We start from the raw sequence: 20,674 nt of genomic DNA, 5'->3' as shown, positions 1-20,674 counted from the left end.
GAAAGCCATCAGCTTTGAACCTGCTCTGTGTTATCTGTGGCACACTTGGGATATCCTGCGCTTCTTTTCTGCAACATTGTTTGATTAGCTTCAACTGTATGATAGATTTCTGTTGACTCTGTCCCATATTTTACCCTTTGAAACTATATGATAAGATGCTGTGATTCTTAAAAATTTGCTTGGTAAGAGATATAGCTTATGCAAGACCTCTTTCCAAAAAGGAATCCCAAACCACCCAGGTTGTTGCCAAGAAAACTATAGTCTTCTCTCCACCTGATACCAAGGAAGGGAAAGGTACCACAGCTGAAAGCAACACCCTCATCACTCACTGAATGTGGAGGTTGAGCTGGTGCCTACACAGAGCCCTTCACTCCCACTTTTCAGAGTCTTTGGAACAGGAAGGCTCACTGCATGGTATCCAAAGAGAAATGTGACACCAACCCAACCACAAACTCTTTGATTTACAATGGTGTACTACCTGCAAGATATAACAGGGTAATGGTAGCACAAAATTGGTAAAAGAACCAACCAATATCTGGTTTAACCTAAGGCCTATTCCATAAGATGCAGCCCATACTCAACACTGCTTAAGTGGTCAAGCACAAGACTCTCCATAGCTCAGGGACCCAGTTCAAAGGTCAAAGCAATAAAATGACTGCTAATGACACTGTGCTCTGCTCCTAGACCAGCATCGCACTCAGCCACCATCCCAGACGCTTGTTCCTACAGCAGATGGAACAGATACAGAGACCCGTAGCCAGACATTGTGTAAAAAGGGAGAAACCTTGGAAGATTCATCCCTGAATGGATGTCTCCATCGGATCCTTCCTCATTTCCTTCCCCTCCGCAGAAGAGGAGGCAGAAAGAGTGTAAGACCGGAGGGGATGGCGGACACCAAAAGACCATGCCCTCTAAATCAACTGAACAAAGCTCATATGAACTCACAGAGACTGAGGCAGCATGCATCAGGCCAGCCCAGGTCTGCACCAGGTCCTCTGTGTGTTGTAGCATCCAGTGCCGTGTGCTTATGGGACTCCTGAGCATGTGAAAAGGGTCTCTGACTCTTGTGCCCTCTCTTGCGGTTGTCTCTTTGTCTTTTCCAATTCTGATGTATTATTCTTGTCTTACATACTATATTTCTATATTATATTCGTTGTATCATATGTTTCTTAGAAGCCTTTATTTCTAATGAGAGATAGAAAGTGAGTGGTTCTGGATGTGGGGGGAAGTAGGGAGGAACTGGGGGGAGTAGAGAGAGGGGAACTGTAAGCGGGATATAGTATGTGAGGGGGGAAATCAGTTTTCAACTAAAGGGAAAAATTTGCATGTGCTCTCCAGTGACTGACAATCTTGTAATTGTGTTCACTATAAAGGAGAGCTGCATCACGGGGACTGGGAACAGCATCTGCCAATCTCATCCCTCATCTCACAGGTGTACTCGTGTGGCGGTCTACAAACCTCTGCATTCTTGGTCAAGAGAGGTAAACGTCGGGGTGAAGGCAGTGGGCACAAACACAGGGTGCTTTCTGACTCAACGGAACTATCTTTGGCAAATCTTTCTTTATGTTTACACACTGCCTCCCTATGCACTTATCTGTGCGGTGAAGTCCCTCAGTCCCGAAGGATGATGGTTCTGCATTAGGGAATCAGGGATAACAGCTTCGTTAAATGGGTAATCAGCTGGGGACAGCACGGAGGTGGGAGCCAGACCAATAAGTTATGTGTTAATACAATTTATAAGAATTTTTTTTAAAAATCAGTTTTTAGCTGCTGGTTCATAAAACTAAGCCTGATGTCTTTTATGTTGCAATTTGTGGTTATATTCTGGCAAAATAATTGGTGTTAAATTATTTAAAAATCACTAATAACAACCATTAGAGAAAGCTTTAACATTAGTATTATAATTCTCTGTGGCCAATAAAATCACTGCTTTGTACATGCTGATAATTTGAGCAAATACCATAAAGTGCAAATGCACCCTGTCATCTTCATTTGCTTGACCTGATTTAAATATAATAGTCTTACTACAATTTCATTAGCTATTGTAATGAACATTTACAATTCAGCTGCTTTCAAAGCAGCTCAACTTGAGTGAATGAGCTCTCTTGGTAGTTTAAGTTAATGCATCTTTCATTTTTATAAAGTGTGTGAGTGCATGCCTGTGTGTGTGTGTGTGTGTGTGTGTGGTTTGTGTGTATTCACCTGTGTATGTGTTGTATGTGAATGGTGTGTGTGTGTGTGTGTATACACCTGTGTGTGTATGTGTGTGTGGTGTAGGTGAATGGTGTGTGCCTGTATGTGTGTGTGGTTTTTGAGGTGTGTGTGGTATGTGTGTGTATGTGTGTGTGTGTGCAATGTGTGTATAGCTTTTGTGGTGTGTGTGTGTGCATGGTATGTGGTGTGTATGCAGTGTGTATAGTATGTGTGTGGTTTGTGTAGTATGTGTGTGTGTGTGTGTGTGTGTGTGTACATCCTGGTGAATTGTCTGGCATGCATGTGAAAGCCAGCAGCTGTCATCAAGCATTCTCTTCTGTGACTTTCCATCTCAGTGTCTGTGGCGATATTTCTCCCAGGAGCTCAGTGCTTCAGCTGGCAGTGAGCTCGGCTGGTCTGCCTGTCTCTGCCTACCCAGTTCTAGGGTTACAGACATGTGCAACTACACTGCTTTTGCCTCTGCTCAGGAGATCCAGACTCAAGTCCTCATCCTTGCAAGGCAGACACTTCATCAGTCATCTCTCAGCTCCATCCCCCTAGCGAGAGCCTTGGTTCCAAAGCAGGACATTATAGCACAGCTTCAGGAATATCTGATGTTACTTTTCCTCAGCTGTGAAATATTTGTTCAGGCTGGAGAGATGGCTCAGCGGTTAAGAGCACTGACTGCTCTTCCAAAGGTCCTGAGTTCAATTCCCAGCAACCACATGGTGTCTCAATACCATCTATAATGAGATCTGATGCCATCTTCTGGGGAGTCTGAAGACAGCTACGGTGTAATTACATATAATAAATAAATACATTCTGTGTGTGTGTGTGTTGGGTCACACACAACACTATGCTACAGCAGGGTCTCAGGGTCTCAGACACTGACATTCTGGAATATTCCCAGGCTTCTTTCCCACTTCATTTATCTGTGCTCACATGAACAGGGAAACAAGGCTGCCATGTCCTTCACTGGACCTCAGAGTATCAGACTAGCAGTGGGCAGAGGTCTCATCTTCAACTTAGAGCCTTATTAGTATAAGGAAGCACCTTTGTTGCAATCTTGCCTTAGTGTTCTGACTGCATACAACTGCTTTTAAGGCTCTGTTCTCCATTCCCTCACTACATCTGAGTACATCACTGTCACAATGAGAAGGCTCGCAGCACTCCTGAGCCTCTATTGTAGACATTCCTGTTGTTAACTGATTGGCATGGACCGTATCTTTACACTTTTACATCGTACGGCACACTTTTGTTCTCAAGCCCTGGGCATATGGTAAAATGGATAAGTCTGTCACAGAGCTTTCACTGGAGTCTCTTCTGCCCAGTATCAGCATCACTCTGCCCATTCTCCAAAGACTCAAACTTGAGTTTCATGATGAATCTTCTCAGAGTATACAATTATCAGTTTCCTTTTACAAAGAGCAGAGGTGAGCACTTGGGCTTCATAGAACCAGGACAAGTCTTCATGCTCCTCTGAGAACACGATCTCAGAACAGCCCCAACTTTCTGTGTTTTTTCCAACTAGTTTTATTTTCCTTAATTTTAAAATCCTAGAAAAATGATCACTAAAGCATTTGGCTAGGTTTTCTGATAATAACACAGCAGGAAGCTTTCTCAACTACAAATGTAAACAATGAGGTTGGAAGGGTCTTGATTAGAACAGAATGAGAAAGAAATGTGGAAGTTAAGGAGTACGGAGAATGCCTTCCATGATATCTGCAAAGTGGTTTTCCCAAGGGAAGAGGAAACCAAGTCATAAACAGATCCTAGAGAGTCAAACAAGTCACATTCAAAGCACAGAGAGTCAACCAAGACACATATAGAACCCAGAGAGTGAAACAAGTCACACACAGAGGCCAGAGAGTCTACCAAGTTACACAGAGTCCAGAGAGTCAACTAAGTCACATGCAGAGCCCAGAGAGTGAAACAAGGCACACACAGAGCCCAGAGAGTCAACTAAGTCACACGCAGAGCCCAGAGAATGAAACAAGTTACACACAAAGGCCAGAGAGTCAACCAAGTTACACAGAGTCCAGAGAGTCAACTAAGTCACACGCAGAGCCCAGAGAGTGAAACAAGGCACACACAGATCCTAGAGAGTCAACCAAGTTACACAGAGTCCAGAGAGTCAACTAAGTCACATGCAGAGCCCAGAGAGTGAAACAAGGCACACACAGAGCCCAGAGAGTCAACCAAGTCACACACAGATCCTAGAGAGTCAAACAAGTCACATCCAAAGCACAGAGTTAACCAAGTCACACGCAGAGCCCAGAGAGTGAAACAAGTCACACACAGAGGCTAGAGAGTCAACCAAGTTACAGAGTCCAGAGAGTCAACTAAATCACACACAGAGCCCAGAGAGTAAAACAAGTCACACACAGAACCCAGAGAGTGAAACAAGGCACACACAGAGAGTCAACCCAGAGCCCAGAGAGTCAACCAAGTTACATCCAGAGTCTAGAGAGTCAACTAAGTCACACACAGAACCCAGAGAGTTAACCAAGGCACACACAGAACCCAGAGAGTAAAACAAGGCACACACAGAGGCCGGAGAGTCAACCAAGTTACACACAGAACCTAGAAAGTCAAACAAATCATACCCAGAGCCCAGAGATAACCAAGTCACACCCAGAGCCCAGAGAGTCAACCATGTTGCACACAGAGCCTAGATTCTACTGCACTCCAGCCAAATTCTTTTCCTTGAGGAATCAGAGGTAGAATACGCACAAGGATGCTACATCCTAGTCACATGAGCCTGTTAAGTACTTTGGGGTATAACTGGGCACCATGGGAACTACTTGATAATAGAGTGTGACTGATCACCAGAAGAGGCTCCAGAAGTTTGCCTGCACTTTTCCAGTACAGCATGTGTGTGTGTGTGTGTGTGTGTGTGTGTGTGTGTGTGTGTCCTTGTGAGTGCATGCCATGTTGTACACATGGAAGAGGGCATTCTTTGCGCCAGTGTTCCCCTCCTGCCTTGTTTGAGACATGGCCTCTTCATAGCTTGTTGGTGCATACAGCAAACTAGCTGACCCATGAGGTTATGGAGGAAGGAGCACTGGGGTCTCCCCCTCCCATCTCACTATAGGGGCACTGGGTTTGCAGACGACACGTGCTGCTGCCCCTGGCTTTCCTTGGTTTCTGAGGACCCAAACTCGGGTTCTCTCAGCCACAGAGCAGCTTCCTCACCCACATTCCTCAGTGCCTCACATGTGCCTACAACAATTTTCTACACTAACATTCCCGATGAGTCATCATGTGATGACTCATGAGCTCTTTATAGGAGAAAGACAAGCAATACAGGGAAAACACTGCCCGGCACCTTTAGGGGCAGTTAGTAAGTTCCTGGAGTGAAGAGGATATGGATAGGGAGTCACTCTAATGTAACCCCAGAGGTGGGGTCTCTCTTTGGCAATGTGGGGACTAGGTTTGCAATGCCCCAGGCTCAGCATCAGCACAGGGTGGGGGAGGGGTTGCATCAAGCTCAGTAGGAGCCATGCTCAGTCAAACATCAGTGAGTATGAGCCCCCCACACCCCCAGAATGTCCTTCCACAGCTCGGAGCAAGCAGGTGGCCAGCGAGTGACCTGGGACGCAGCACTGCAGACAGACTTCCCATTCAGTCTGACCACAGTCCTCACCTGCACAGCCATGTGGCAAAGGACAGTCACAACCTTTCCTGTCTGGTCTCTGGGAATTTCTCACCTAGGAATCTCAGACTGTGCCCAGGACCTACTGGTCAGTGAGATCTTGAATTTTAAATGAGTGTCCAGAAAAAAAAAGCTAATATTTAAAACAGATAAGAAGTCGATTCTGTTTCATTTTCTTTGGTGATTATTTTAATGTTTAGATTGGTTGTAATTCAATCATTTAGAAAAAGTTCAGATTTAATTTAAACAGATCCCACTGGGGCGCTGTGTGAAGAAACTGCACATGTGATTTGTTTGAGTGTTTGCACTTTTGAGGGAGAAGGACTATCCCTGTCAGGTTTTTGCTTTCCTCCTGGGAAGGCTCACCTTGCACTTGAGAATATTTTCCATTCCCAGTGAAGTCTGAGCTTGAAACCTGACGCCTCAGGATGCAGAAGACAGCCCGGACTCCTCTAGGCATACCTGGTAATTGTTATTATAAGACAGTTCTAGGATACGTATAAGAGGCTTATAAATCCATAAGTGGTGGCGAGCGAATTCTCTCTGTTGTGTGCTGACTCGGGGTTGTCTAGATAGTGAACATCAGCTGCGCAGGCCCCATGGCCTCTGTCTCTCTAGCAGCGGGGGCCCTCTGCTGGCTACATGAACACTCACCTCCAGTTACGTGTTTTCTCCTTTGACAGAACTGCAGTTCCCAGTACTGTATGAGGCAACTGGATACATTGTTGAGTGTGGTCTTGGCGTGTCCAAAGGCTTCCAAGATGCATATGGCCTGCAGTACAAGAGAGAATTTAATTGGACTACTCCTCAAAGTAAATAAAAATGGAGAGTCACAGCAAGGGAGCTGGGAATATTCTGCTTTGTGGAGGGCTCTGTGCTATCCACATGAATGCTGAAGCCTTAAGGTTGTCCTTCCCTCAGATGGAAACTACAAGTGCACACAGGATTGTAGCTGCTGTTAATACATATGTGTTACATACTTTACCTCCCTGCATGTAAGTGGAGGCCAGTGTTCCACACACATACATACATATACACACCGCTCGGGGGCAGGGAACGGCTGATGGTGTACGTGCACACCCGTGGGGACAATGTTGGGTGTCCTAATTTGTCATTCTCCATGTTCTTCTCCTACCACAGGTCTTTCCCTGACTTTGTAGCTAAACTGACAGCCAAGAGGCTTCATATTCTCCCCTCTCTGCCCCCACAGTACAGGAGTCATAAGGTCCTACATGGCTTTCCTGGCTTTTCACATGGGTGCTGGAGTCTGACCTCAGACCCGTTCTATACTCTATAACAATTGAGCCCCAGACCCAGCTCCTTGATGTTTTTAAAAAGAAGAATTAAAAGTGACAGAAACCAGAGTCCTTCCTAATCCCTGGGCATGCACACACGTGCCTTAACATGCAGTCCTGGTGACCTCTTTCCTGGCTGCACCGAGGCCCACTGCAACCCACCTGCTCTTGCAGAAATGGAGCTAAGCAACTAATTAAAGTCACTATGGAGACCCCTCACTACCCTGTGCTTTGTCTCAAAGGTTGAGAGCCCAAGGAGGTTCTGAAATTCTAGTGTAAAGCCCCCCCTGTTGGACCTGGGGTCTGACATATTCTCTAAACAAGTTTCTTCAAATATTGAGCATGAATTAAAACCCACTTCTCATCCATCAACTGACTGTGACCATAGTAAGGATCGGGACTGAACAAGTCTCCAAATGTGTGGGAATGCGACAAATCCTTTCTCCTTCCAGACTCTACAAATATGTGAAATCCAGCTTCCAAGTCAGCCACCAGGTGGCAAAAGGCCACTCTACTGATTCAGTGGGTCCTCGTCCTACACCCTGTAATTTATTACATTATTTTTGAGATAATCATTATTCGTTTTAAGTGAATGTATTAAGTCTATTTCTTAAGTCTTTTTGGCATTTGTTAAATTTAGGCACTTATTAATTTGAGATGCATTCTGCATGATTGACTATTATAAAGCGACACTTTGATCCCAGTCACAAATCTAAAATGCTAAACGTAATAATGAAATGTGTTTAACCATCTGGCTTTGAAGCTTAGGCTTCTGAAGCGACATTAAATCTTTACAAGACTCTGATTTGGATCTGAAAATTAATACAACCAACCCAAAAGCAAATTGATAACATGAGAGACACAATTGCCAGTTCATTTGTGATCAATATGATTTATGTTTTTAAAAAATTACATTGAAGAGGTAGCTATACACATGTTAAAATTAACAATGTAATTCCTTCTCACTGCATGAACATACTGCAAAATAATAATAATAATAATTTTTGTTTCTGTATTACTTTATCTTTTCAAATTAAATCATATTTATATCCCAAAGTAGCAGTTTGGAAATCTTTAAGAATATGAAAAATTCTGCATTGTAAAATGTAATGTAATTTGTACATTTCTTATATATGAGGTGGTCATATAAAGTAACAAGATATCTTCCATTCAAATAAGTCTTACATATCTTGATATTTCAACCTAAATATGCTTCAGTATTTTTATTAGATATTTGCTTTATTTACATTTCAAATAGTATCCGCTTTCCTTGTTACCCTTCTGAAACCACTTATCCCATCTGCCCTCCCCCTGCTGACCCCCCTCCCAACCTCCTGACTTGCATTTTCCTATTCTGGAGAATCTAGCCTTCACAGGACCAATGGCCTCTCTTCTCATTGATGTCTGAAATGGTCATCTTTTGCTACATATGTAGCTGGAGACATTGGTCCCTCCAAAGTGTGGATACTTTGATCCTTATTGGAAAGTGGATCAAAATACGCATGGCTCACAGCCACCCAATAGAATGAGCATAGGGTTCCCAATGGAGCAGCTAGAGACAGGACCCAAGGAGCTGAAGAGGTTTACAGCCCTGCAGGAGGAACAACAGTATGTACCAACCAGTATCCCCAGAGCTCCCAGGGACTAAACCATCAACCAAAATAATTATTTTTAAAAGCCATAAAATAGGATGATTTAAAAAGCATTTTAGATTTTGAGGCATTTTTGTATTGTATTTGGGAATAAAGTGGCGGTTTATTATTTTATAAGAAAGAATATCATAAACAATGGGTGACATATGCCCAGACAGGAAGGGTGGGGCAGTAATCACATGATTACATGCATGCATTTTGTGTAGCTGCCTCCCCATCTCATGTTAGCAAAAGACACAATCTAAAGGTCAAGCAAGCCTCTTCAACCTCCAACCCCGTTCTGCTTTTCTCTAATCCAGGATGACTTTTGGGTGCTTGCTGCTCGCTGTGTCTTGTGTATAAAGCATGTGGCTTTGTGCCTGCTGCAGAGCAGACACATGCATGGCCAATAATGATTCTCTTTCGTTAGTGACTGACGATAGACACACATCTATTGTGCTTACTCTGCGTCTTCGTGCATCCTAACTTGAGGTGTGTGTGTAAATGTGTGTGTACGTGTGACGGTTTTCAACCTTCCTCATCAGGGTCTCCACTTTCCCATTAAGGAAAGGGAATCACCAGCTGTCAGGGTCACAGACTCCGAATGTCCTAGCTGGAATTTGAACCAAGGCAATCTGGCTGCACAGTCACGTGCTTCATCCTAAGTTCGTACTGACTTCATCCAATTTGTCTTGGATTTAGCAATAAAGACATGTGACACTAATATAAAGCTAAAGCCATTTAAGAGCTGTAAACTCTTAAGACCTTTTCAATGCAAGCTTGAAACTGCCCAGCTATTTTCTTCTTTATTAGCTTGTCAGCCAATAGGTGGCGCTAAATAACCGTATTAGGAGAAATGCTGAGAAAAACCTAAACTGGTATATTCCAGTCTCCTTTGATTCTGAAACATTATAAGAACACATAGCCATAAAAAATTAAATAAAAATATATAGGAAAAAACCCTACCTGCACCCTCAATGTTTACTGATTAAAATTTTATTGAACTGCTTTTTCCCATTTATACTGTTTTGGTAAAGTTTTAATAGTTAAAGTGACTATGTGTTGTGAAAGTAGCTACTTATATTGTATTTCCTAGAAATAAAAGCCCAGGGGCTCCCTAATGAATAGCCACACACCCATTAATCAAATTTAGCCTGTCATTCCCTTCTGTAAAGGACTTCTCAGGAAAGGCTTATTGAAATCATTTGAACAGAATTGAATGAGCCTGAAACTCATTTGTATGGAATGGGCAAGAAATCCTAGGCAATTTCTTTTTTTAAAAAATGTGGCTTTTCTGCTTCAATAAATCCAATGATGCAGAAAAGCCCCACTTCTGATCATCAAGATTCAGATATAGGGGTTAGAGACAGAGACGTGTTGGGGGCTTAGGTCCTCGCAGACTTAGGGCAGGAGAGCAGTGCCTCTGAGCATTGGACTACACCCGCCACTGAGCACATGAGCACTGCAAATCCACCGTGAGGCCTCTCACAGGACGGGGATGCCATACAAGACTGGACCTCGTTCAGCTCCCACCCTCCCTAGCATCTTTCAGACCCAGCTATGTCTTTGTCTCCATTCCTTCCCCATGGTTCCTGTGAGCGCCGTGCCCCAGGAACATGAACTGAGAGGCCACGGAGCTCTGAGACACACACCCCCTTAATCTTCTGGGAGAGGCTGCATGTGACTGTCTCTGTGTCAATTGCAGGAGGTTCTTTCAGCACCCTCCGTGTGGCAGTCGCTGGAGATGCCCTCTGCCCCATTCACTCTCGCTTGTATCTCTCCAGGTTCCTATACTTGTATCATCTCTGCTACCTGAACAAGACCTCCACTGCTTCTCTCACACCACAGTCTGCTGGAGATGCCACCAGCCTTCCCCTAGTGGGAGGTTTGCTTGTCAAGTCCCAGGCCCAGGCCCAGCTCTTGGCCTGTCTGCCAGTGAAAAGTCCCCCACTGAGGGTTCACAACCAGCCTCTCAGGACAGCTCACCTGCCTTCACCTGAGAGCTTCCTTTCCAATAAGCTGGCTCTCAATCTCAACCTCACTGCTCAATAGCTGTTTTCACCAAGGATTCTCTATCTACTGATTGGATTCAGCTAGCCAAATCTTTATCCCATGCAGAATCTAGTAGCCTCCACCTCTGAAGTCCAATGAATTTTACAGATGCCCTGTAATGTTACGCAGACTTACAATCAGTTCACAAATTCATTTGACGATTGCACAAATCCCTGCTTATTCCTTGGGATGCTTTGCTGAACCTGCATTGGGCTTCAAGAACTTAGACATGATATTTGTGTGGATGATATCTAATGTAGGAAATCCTACAGTTAAGATGAGATTTAAACTTGTGAAGAATGAAGAAAACATACAAGCCTTTTCACTTGAAATATTCATGGAACCAGGGGTTTTGATGCCCCAGTGCCAGCAGACTTGGGAGAGTTACACCCAACTAACTCAACAGGAATTGGAAAGTAGTCACTTAAAGTAAATAGCAAAGTCAATTTACATGAAGTGATCAGACTGCATTTGAAAAATCACAGAGCCTGTTCTCTTGCCAATGATCATTTTAATAGATGATTATCTTAGCTAGAGATTTAGAGGGGAGACTATTGTTCCCTGTCATTTCAATTAAGTCAATAGATTCTGATATTTCCATTAGTTAACCAGCATTTATCTTATAACCATGTTGATTTATTCATGTTTTCATTTGGGAGTATCAGACGCTAGTATGTTAGCATATTTGAATAGAGGCTTGCCAGTCTTCCCAAGTTGTCTCCAACTGCTACATTAGAGCTGTGGAGTGAACCGATGTGTTGCTGAAGAGGGTGGACACTTAATAAATAGCTGTAGATTAAAATCATCCATGTTTACTGCAGCCACTTCTTTTAAAAGCATTGCAGGTTTATTGCTTGCTCTAAAGATTGCTTCAGTGTTGCTTTTCAGGCAATCCCCAGCAGAAGTATCAGCCCCCAGCATTCTGTGCAAACACACAGAGGCCTTTTCTTTTATCTGCAATCTTTGGCCATTGTGATGCACCCCTGTATTTGCAAGTCACCTTGCTTTTGGCCCAGTCCACTCACTCCCATATCCACCAGCCCGGAAGCCACTTACGTGCTTGAATCTGGAGTCAAACATGGTACAGCTGGCGCTGGCCCTGCTGGTCAAGTGCTTCATGATCTGCTTGCTGGCTTGGGTCTTCCCTGACCCTCTTTCTCCGCTGAGAGAAAATGGGGGAGAAACACAAATTGGCTTAGAAGAGGGAGAAAAAGAGCCGGAGATGATTCTCAGACCCAAGGGTGGTGGGAGGCATGGTGCTGGCAGGGACTAATGGGACAGCTCTACTGTCAACTGGATGGCTTTGTCCTAAACACAAAGCCAGCCCGTGCCCTGTCTTGTCAGGGTGTGTTGCATGTCAGAACGCCAGAGGGCCGCCTGGCACCTGTCTTCCTGTGGCTGAAGGGTGAGCCATGTTCTAATTAATTAATTAAAGTGCACTTGCTAGAAAACTGTTGAAATGTTAATAATTGAACTCTCAACTTGATGAATGATCTCTTCTTAGCTCCATCGCCCTGATTCATAGAAGCTACTGGGACAAAAACAAGTCACTAACTTTAAGATGTGACATTAAAATAAAGTTTGTAAAGCAAATTAAACATAATGTCTTACCTGGTGCTAATTAATAGAATATCTATTCTGGAGATACTCAACTTTGCCCGTTTTTACTGAAAATACATTCTCCCCTCACATTCTGTATCCTGATTACAGTTTCCCTTCCTTCTTCTCCTCCCAGGTCCTCCTCACCTCCAGTATCTTCCAGATCCACTCCCTTTTTGTCTCCCATTAGAAAAATAAAAGGCTTCTAAAGGGTAATAATAAAACAGAATAAGGAAAGATTTTAAAAACCCTAACACATTGGAATTGGACAAGACAAACCAACAGAAGGAAAAGAGCCCAAGAGAAGACATAAGAATCAGAGAGCTGCTTGCTGCACACTGAGGAGTGCCATAAAAACCCTGAACTAGAAGCCGTAATGCATATACAGGACCAGACGCAGACCCCTGCAGGATCTGTGCACGCTGCCTCAGTGTTTGTGAGTTCGCATGAGCATTGTTCATGTTTATTTAGATGGCTTTATTTTCTTTGACTTCTCAGCCCCTCTGGCTCTTACATTCTTTCTGCCTCCCTTTCTTCAGGGTTTCCTGAGTCTTGGAAAAAAGGGAACCTCTGCTGACTACAGTATGGGTCACCCTCTGGTGACACTGCTCCCGTGGCACAGGAGAAACAGTCAGTGAGTGAGAGCACATAACTTCAGCTGAGCTTCTCAGGGCTTGAAGGCCAAGGTAAAGAAGGCTGAAGCCGGCTCCCTCATCACCCTGTTCCCCATGGAGACCATGCCACAGCACACAGCTTTAAAGGAAGGGCCAGAGTGACTAACTCACTCCTAATTGTTTTCAACTCAGACTCAGTCTTGGTTTGTCTTGCTTATGAGGACTTGGGAGACTTTAACTTAAGGAAGAAATAAGGCTCCCCCCCTTCAAAAGTATATTGCTAGGCTTAAAATCTGCCCTAATGGGACATGAGTGAGGAGTTTAGGGGAGAAAGTTACCATGAGCAAATGAATGTAGAATTTGTGGTGAAGCAAATCTAGTCAGGTCTTTCACAGGTCTGTGAACACCCCCTCAGCAAAGCCTCCAGAGCCATCTCTCTGTAGCTCTTTGTGATAACTTCCTGAAGCAATGTTGAGTCTACTAAGAAAGTGTTTCCGTGTGTATTTGAGCAAGGACACATTGTGAGAGAGAAACATGAACAAAACCAACACTGGTGTTCTGCCCACACTGAAGGCTGAAGGCTTCTTCAGACAGAGACAGCAGCGCAAGTCTGACTTTAACTCTTCAGTGTTCTCTATCTGTGATCCCACCTGAGGCCGTCTTGATGCCTTTCTCTCAATCTTAATTTGAAGAATTTTTTTTTTTTTTAATTTATGGACAGCTTTATTTTTTTTTCTTTTTTTTTCTTTTTTTTTTATTCGATATAATTTATTTACATTTCAAATGATTTCCCCTTTTCTAGCCCCTCCCCACTCCCTGAAAGTCCCGTAAGCCCCCTTCTCTTCCCCTGTCCTCCCTCCCACCCCTTCCCAGTTCCCCGTTCTGGTTTTGCCAAATACTGTTTCACTGAGTCTTTCCAGAACCAGGGACCAATCCTGCTTTCTTCTTGTATCTCATTTGATGTGTGGATTATGTTTTGGGTATTCCAGTTTTCTAGGTTAATAACCACTTATTAGTGAGTGCATACCATGATTCACCTTTTGAGTCTGGGTTACCTCACTTAGTATGATGTTCTCTAGCTCCATCCATTTGCCTAAGAATTTCATGAATTCATTGTTTCTAATGGCTGAATAGTACTCCATTGTGTAGATATACCACATTTTTTGTATCCACTCTTCTGTTGAGGGATACCTGGGTTCTTTCCAGCATCTGGCAATTATAAATAGGGCTGCTATGAACATAGTAGAGCATGTATCCTTATTACATGGTGGGGAATCCTCTGGGTATATGCCCAGGAGTGGTATAGCAGGATCTTCTGGAAGTGAGGTGCCCAGTTTTCGGAGGAACCGCCAGACTGCTTTCCAGAGTGGTTGTACCAATTTGCAACCCCACCAGCAGTGGAGGAGTGTTCCTCTTTCTCCGCACCCTCTCCAACACCTGCTGTCTCCTGAATTTTTAATCTTAGCCATTCTGACTGGTGTAAGATGAAATCTTAGGGTCGTTTTGATTTGCATTTCCCTAATGACTAATGAAGTTGAGCATTTTTTAAGATGCTTCTCCGCCATCCGAAGTTCTTCAGGTGAGAATTCTTTGTTTAACTCTGTACCCCATTTTTTAATAGGGTTGTTCGGTTTTCTGTTGTCTTTCTGCAGTTTGATTATTTTCCTTACATTTTCAAGAAAAACCACGTCTGGAGGCATACAGAATGAGATGGGAGCAGAGGTGAATAGAAGAGGCAGGTTGAAGAAAGCCTGCCCTGTGAGGAAGTAACACTGTAACTCGGAGCGTGTGGAGACCACATGTGGAGCAGCAGATTAGTGTAGTAAGCTTTTCTTTCTCCGTGTTGTTTCTTAGATTTGAAAGCAGAGTCCTTGTATTGCTGTTTTAAATTTTCAAGAAATTTAATTTAGTTTCAAGATGAAGTGAATATAAGGCTGTTGGTTGCCATGGACTCTGCTACACTGGGTGAGAGAAATCTGCCTGTCCTGTCTAACAAGACATGTGCTTATTGGGAAGATAGACTGCAAACATGTTGAGTGGGGAAGGGGAATATGCCCGGGTGACAGGCTGGCTCACCTGAGGATGATGTTCTGTGGCCTCCGCTCCTGGAACAGCCTGTGGAAGGCTCGCTCTGCACAGGAGAAGAGGTGGGGTGGCAGCGAGGGGCTGCGCTGGCCCGTGGGGCTCAGGTACATCTGGGACACCTGTGAACATCAGACCAAAGATGGAAGACCAATCTACTTCTGTCCCTCATATGAAGAGGAACTCTTGAACCTGAAACATGTTGTTGGGTCTACAGTAAGCCAGGGCAGGGGTTGGTGGTGGGGGGCATCTAGAGAGAACCTAGACAATCACCCTTCCCTCAGCCTGATTCCAGGAGGCCTAGTGACAACATGGAGGTTCAGATTTATCCTCAACTTTTGGTCCACAATCCTTAAGCTATTCCCATGGCTTAAAGAATAGCACCTCACAAGTTTCCAGTCTGGTAGATACCTATGAAATAAGTTTAAACTGTGGCATTTCACATTACATTCCAAACTCCCCAATATTTGACATCAACATCCCAAAATTATCCTTGTGAGCATCATAAGAATTTATTTAAAGACTTAACAGAGATACAGAAATGTAATTAATTTCAGTGTCCTGGTCACCTATGGTTACTACTGGTACTCACTGCTAGTATTTGGAGAACCCTGGTTTCTGACAAATTTTGTTTTCTTTTAACTAATAGGAACCCAGTAAAAAACTAGGTAATATGATCACTTCCAAGTCATGAAGAACTGCCAGGCATCTCACAGGGTAGCACAAAGGACAGAGCTCCTGCACTTTCTGTTGCATTGTGACATCATTCGTGTTGGCTCCCAAATCTCTGTGATAGTTTCAAAGGTGGTACTGATGTTTAGAAATAAGTTGATTATCAGTATGCATTTACCAGGCATAAGGTATATGCTGCAGATATACAGCTAGAAAAGACACTGTAGAAATATGACTCAACAACAAAACCAGACATAGCACCAAACTTTTCCTTAGCACCCGTCAATATCCATCCATGATCTAAACACCAGTCAATATCCGTCTGTGAACTAAACACTAGTAAATAGTCATCTGTGAACTAGATACCAATCAATATCCATCCATGAACTAAATACCAGTGAATATCCATCCATGAACTAAACACCAGTCAATATCCATCTGTGAACTAAATACCAGTCAATTTCTATCTATGAACTAAACACCCATCAATATCCATCCATTATTTAAACACCAGTGAATATATATCCATGAACTAAACACCAGTCAATATCTATCTGTGAACTAAATACCAGTCAATTTCTATCTATGAACTAAAACCTATCAATATTCATACATGAGCTAAACCCCAATTAATATCAATTCATGATCTAAACACCAGTCAATCCAGCTGTGTACTAAATACTAGCCAGAATTCATCCATGAACTCTAAGTCAAATAATACCAAATCAGTCAGGGGTGCATGTAAATATTGTATTACTTAATTTATTCTGTTTTGTAAGCACCATCAGAGGAGAGTTACATATTTAAATGTAAAGGGTACCTTTGGTTAAAAAAAAAAGCTTGATTCCCAAAGTTGCCTCAGAACACATTAACATGACCATCATGCTAATTCAAGTGAGAATGATTCTGAGAAATTTTGCTTTGTTATTCTTTAGTTTGTATGTCACCAAATACAAATGTGTATGTACCATGAATGTCACATCAATGTGATATTTGAAGCATTGTACTCACCATAGTGGAGTATATTGGGAGTTCTTTGAATGGGTTAACAAGCAAAAAGATGTCTCCGATAAAGGTCTGTCAAAAAGAGGCAAATAGTTCATGAACCACATAAATAGAATCATGTAAAATTATGAAACTGCTTGGAAAACATGATGAATCAATAAAAGTATGTTGTATCAATCATAAAATTGTATATCAATCATAATGTAATATTGTTAAGCTGACTCAAGCATCCTTCAGAAATATGAAATTCATGTTCAAATTACATGGAGCTGTCAGGTTTGGTTCCAGGAAACACAAGTAATGAAATTGGTTAGATTTTAAGAATTTACTGCAAAGGGATTTAGTGATAATCAGTCTGGGTAAGCAATATAGAAGTAAAATAAATCTACAGCAAGAAGAAAATGGAATAGCTAATTTTATGTCATTATATAGGGAAAAGATGTAAAGGGTTTTTAAAGCTCAAAATAAAACATTTTAATTAACAAAGTTGAAGCAATGAGATATAAAGGCATAGGGATAAATGGAATAGAGATTATAAATGTAGATTTAAGTCCATGTATGTCTGTAATTACAACAAATGTTAATGTCCCAAATACTACAGCTAAAAGACAAAGACAATGAATTGGGTAAAAACATTAGATGTGTCCTACTATAGAGAAAAAATGCCACAAGATATAAAGAGTAAAGGAATTTGAAAGCAAAAGGTTAAAGCAAGCTATATATGTAAACACCAGCAGTTGAAAAGCTGAGTGTATATCAATCTGTAGAGACACAGCTTGGGCAGCATGCTGGGGGCCAGAGGGAACATTTCATAATGAGGAATTGACAAAGAAATCAGGAAGAGATGGCCATTCTATGCTTCCAAGATAAATCAATCTACCATTAAGTATCTAAAACAAACAGCTTCAAGGAGGAAACCTGGGCTCACAATAACAAGGGAGATTCTTGCCTATTGGAATGAGCCGATGAAAAATTCAAGAAATTACTGATCTGTTCAAAGATTCATTCAGAAAGCTTTTTTGAGAAACAGTAGATGTTTGTCCTCTAAGGTAAACACAGAATATTGGTTTAAACCTATGGGAAGTGAGTGACCATGGTTTAAACCTATGGGAAAGTGCTGTGAGGGTGGGAGAAATCCAATAGAAAGTCTCACCGCACACAGGAACAGCTAAGAGAGCTTAGGTGCTCACACTAGAAAATAAAGAGTAACCTTTTACAGTGACTGTGAGGATAATCTTCTTAACATGATCCAGCATTTCACTATGCAGATCTACTATCAGTTAATTATTCAACACCACAGTGGACACCCTAAATATACAATCCACAGTGAGGGAAAATTTTTTATATTGGGGTAATTATTAGTGGGATGTGAGATTCTCCCTGAATATGTATGCTAGAATAAGCAAAAATATAATTATAAAAACATGATTCAACATTGCAGTAAAGTCATCAAAGGAGACGCTGTATAAATCACGAGAGTTGAAGAGAGCACTCTGACCTAGGTTTTCTCCGCTGTGGAAACAGAATCTCTGTGGTTCATTGTTCTGATGAGTTTTTCTCTCAATAGCCTGCACATCCCTCTGAAGTGCTCCTTCAGGGAGCCCTGCCACCTGACCTGCTTCACCTGAGCAGAGGTTACAGAGGCAGCAGGTAGAGAGATAGGTCACGAGGGACCCAGGATTTCTTTGCTCTGGTTTGCCTAGCACTACCATTAGAGCGCCCTGTGCTAGCCAGCCATGCCAGGGTTTTCTGCGTTGACTCTGCAGGCTGTTTCCTTGTCCCGTTAGCTTCTACGTAGAGAATACTGGTGAGTGGTTCCTCTGCCACCCACCAAGGTCTATGCTCTGTTTTCTCTGGTACTGTTGGCGACCATTATTCCAAACACGCAGTGTTATCATCTGTGCATTTTCCTGGCAAGCCCATGTCTCATTGCCTGCAAGCCATTTCCTTCCCATGTGGCAGACACATGGAAATTTCCCAACCAACCTAATATCCAAATATGCATAGTAATTCCCCAACTAGCCTCACATCCAGAGAATGGCACCCACGGAGGACCTGGGCAGGGCCCAGCTGCTGTGGGCAGAGCATATCACAGAACAAATGAGATTCAGGAAAGGAAATAGGAATTCTGTCAAAGGACCAGGTCAGCTGCAGCATCTGAAATATTAATAGCCCATCACAGACTCAGCTGTTTGTCACAGATAAATTCGTATTAGTCTTTGTCTCTTGTGCTAAAAAGGTGTATTTGACCTAAGAGGCATTCTTACATGTGCTGTCTTTAAGAACCTTACATGCTATTGTGCATGCTTGTGTGCATGCACGGTGAGCATATGTGTTCATGCATGTGTATGCATTTGTGTGTATCATAGGGGAGACGAACACCAGAGTCTAAACAAGGAAAACTGACAGAACCTGAATGGGTGATGGGTGTGCAGTGGAAGTCTCACAAGATAGGACACAGAGAGCAACCTCGAAACTGAAAAAGCACCATGGGAAGTTTCTTATAAGTGAGGCCATTGGAGTGTAGATTTTAGGGGGGACAGAGAGGTGGTGTGCATTCACTGACACAGCCATCCTAGTTCAAGGTGACCAGCAGGACAGCTGTGGCACAGATGGTCAAAAACATAAGACACGGGGGCCAGAAACAGAGTCTATGGGCTCTGACTTTCCTCTGAATGACCATGCATCCCATTATGAGAAAGTGACACGATGCAGCACACTCTAGCAGGCATGCCTGTCTACTGCACTGAGAGCACACGGAAAGGCCAGGGACATCCAGACCCTTTCTAAAGGACACGGGAGCCGCTGCATTTGGAGCAGGACTTGCAGCTGCTGTCAGAGGTGCGGGTTGTACCTGACTGCACCCCATCCCAGCAGGGTGAAATGAGATAAAGGGTAGGAGAGTGGGGAAGCTCCTGCTTTGCACCTGTGAGGTTCTGGGTTCACCCCCCTATATCACACAAAAAGAGAAGAACTGGGGGAGATGTCAAACGCCAGCTCTCCTTATCAGTTCAGTCTGAGGAACTAGAAGAACACAGCTGCAGGGACCCCATGGATCAGATGCGTTGTGGGGGTGTGGGTGGGGGGCAGGAGCAGTGAGGAGAAGACAAAGACCAAACCTACCTATTATTAGAATGCTGACTTGCATTTCCCTGATGACTAAGGATGTTGAACATTTCTTTAGATGCTTCTCAGCCACTCGATATTCCTTAGGTGAAAATTCTTTGTTTAGCTCTGTACCCCATTTTTAAGGGGGATATTTGGCTCTCTGGAGTCTACCTTCTTGAGTTCTTTGTATATCTTGGATATAAGCCCTCTGTCGGATGTAGTGTTGGTGAAGATCTTTTCCCAATTTGTTGGTTGCTGTTTTGTCCTTTTAACAGTGTCCTTTGCCTTACAGAAACTTTGCAGTTTTATGAGATCCCATTTATCAATTCTTGATCTTAGAGCATAAGCTATTGGTGTTCTGTTCAGGAACTTTTCCCCTGTACCCATGTCCTCAAGGGTCTTTCCTAATGTCTTTTCTATTAGTTTCAGTGTGTCTGGTCTTATGTTGAGGTTTCTGATCCACTTGGACTTGAGCTTATGATATGAATGGATCAAAGAGATATGAATGGTTCAAAGAAGAAAGGAGTGGCCCCCAGTCCTGGAAAAGCTCAGTGCAGCAGTGTAGGGGAATAACAGAACAGGGAAGTGGGAAGGGTTGAATTGAGGAAACAGTGGGAGGGAAGAGGGTTTACGGGACTTTCAGGGAGGGGGGAAGCAGGAAAGGGAAAATCACTTGAAATGTAAATAAAGAATATATAGAATAAAAAAAATGAAAAAAAAAAAGAAGTTGGGGGGTAAACGTTAAAAAAAAAAAAAGAATGCTGAGAC

General features: G+C 43.0%; 1 protein-coding gene across 2 annotated transcripts in view; it reads right to left on the bottom strand.

Moving 5' to 3' along the window:
* The window catches only part of Myo16 (myosin XVI), a 366,311-nt gene that overhangs the window by 227,585 nt on the left and 118,052 nt on the right, over window positions 1-20,674 (bottom strand). For both annotated transcript variants that reach the window (XM_052162641.1, XM_052162640.1), the window contains exons 11-14: window positions 16,805-16,870; window positions 15,116-15,243; window positions 11,883-11,988; window positions 6,503-6,620 (exon numbers count right to left, since the gene is read on the bottom strand). In XM_052162641.1, the coding sequence (XP_052018601.1) occupies window positions 6,503-6,620; window positions 11,883-11,988; window positions 15,116-15,243; window positions 16,805-16,870 (418 nt within the window). The remainder of the gene's footprint in view (window positions 1-6,502; window positions 6,621-11,882; window positions 11,989-15,115; window positions 15,244-16,804; window positions 16,871-20,674) is intronic.

Source organism: Apodemus sylvaticus, chromosome 18, assembly GCF_947179515.1.
Source record: "Apodemus sylvaticus chromosome 18, mApoSyl1.1, whole genome shotgun sequence".
In the NCBI taxonomy this organism is placed as follows: domain Eukaryota; kingdom Metazoa; phylum Chordata; class Mammalia; order Rodentia; family Muridae; genus Apodemus; species Apodemus sylvaticus.
The sequence above is the reverse complement of the archived record's forward strand: the minus strand, read 5'-3'. Positions and strand labels throughout refer to the sequence as shown.